We start from the raw sequence: 522 nt of genomic DNA, 5'->3' as shown, positions 1-522 counted from the left end.
GTCTCTTCTTACGTAATAGCGAATGGCCTCGTTTTCTTGCCATTCCTTTTTATCTTAGCATTGCTTTTCGCCTCGCCAGTCTATTGGCTAGCAGGTCTTGATCGGAATCCGTCATCTTTCGCATTTTTCCTTCTGCTTATATGGCTCATCCTCTACACCGCAAACTCTGTGGTGGTCTGTTTCAGTTCCCTCGCACCAAACTTCATAGTGGGAAACTCTGTCATCGCCGGCGTGATGGGGTCTTTCTTCCTCTTCTCCGGGTATTTTATAAGGAAGGAGGGGATACCGGGTTGTTGGGTTTTCATGAACTACTTGTCATTGTTCAGGTATCCATTTGAAGCTTTTCTGGTAAACGAGTTTTCAGGGGAGGGAAAGTGTTTAGAGGAGAAATTTGGAGTTTGTCTCTTGGATGGAGATACAGTGTTGAGAAAGGAGGGATTGGGGGAGGTTAGCAGGTGGAAGGATGTGATAGTGATGGTGGGTTTCATATTGGGTTACAGGTTTGGCTCCTACATGATACTT

At 45.6% G+C, this 522-nt stretch overlaps 1 protein-coding gene across 1 annotated transcript; it reads left to right on the top strand.

The window, feature by feature from the left end:
- Positions 1–3: 3 nt before the first annotated feature.
- Positions 4–519, top strand: LOC110107669 (ABC transporter G family member 5-like; the record flags this gene model as incomplete). Its single annotated transcript, XM_020837986.1, has 1 exon — positions 4–519. A coding segment is annotated over one exon (516 nt), but the record flags the coding sequence as incomplete, so codon positions are not given.
- Positions 520–522: the final 3 nt, after the last annotated feature.

The sequence above is a fragment of the Dendrobium catenatum genome, unplaced genomic scaffold (genome assembly GCF_001605985.2).
Source record: "Dendrobium catenatum unplaced genomic scaffold, ASM160598v2 original_scaffold_42920, whole genome shotgun sequence".
NCBI classification, from domain to species: domain Eukaryota; kingdom Viridiplantae; phylum Streptophyta; class Magnoliopsida; order Asparagales; family Orchidaceae; genus Dendrobium; species Dendrobium catenatum.
Note: the sequence above shows the minus strand (reverse complement) of the source record. Positions and strands in the feature narration are given on the sequence as shown.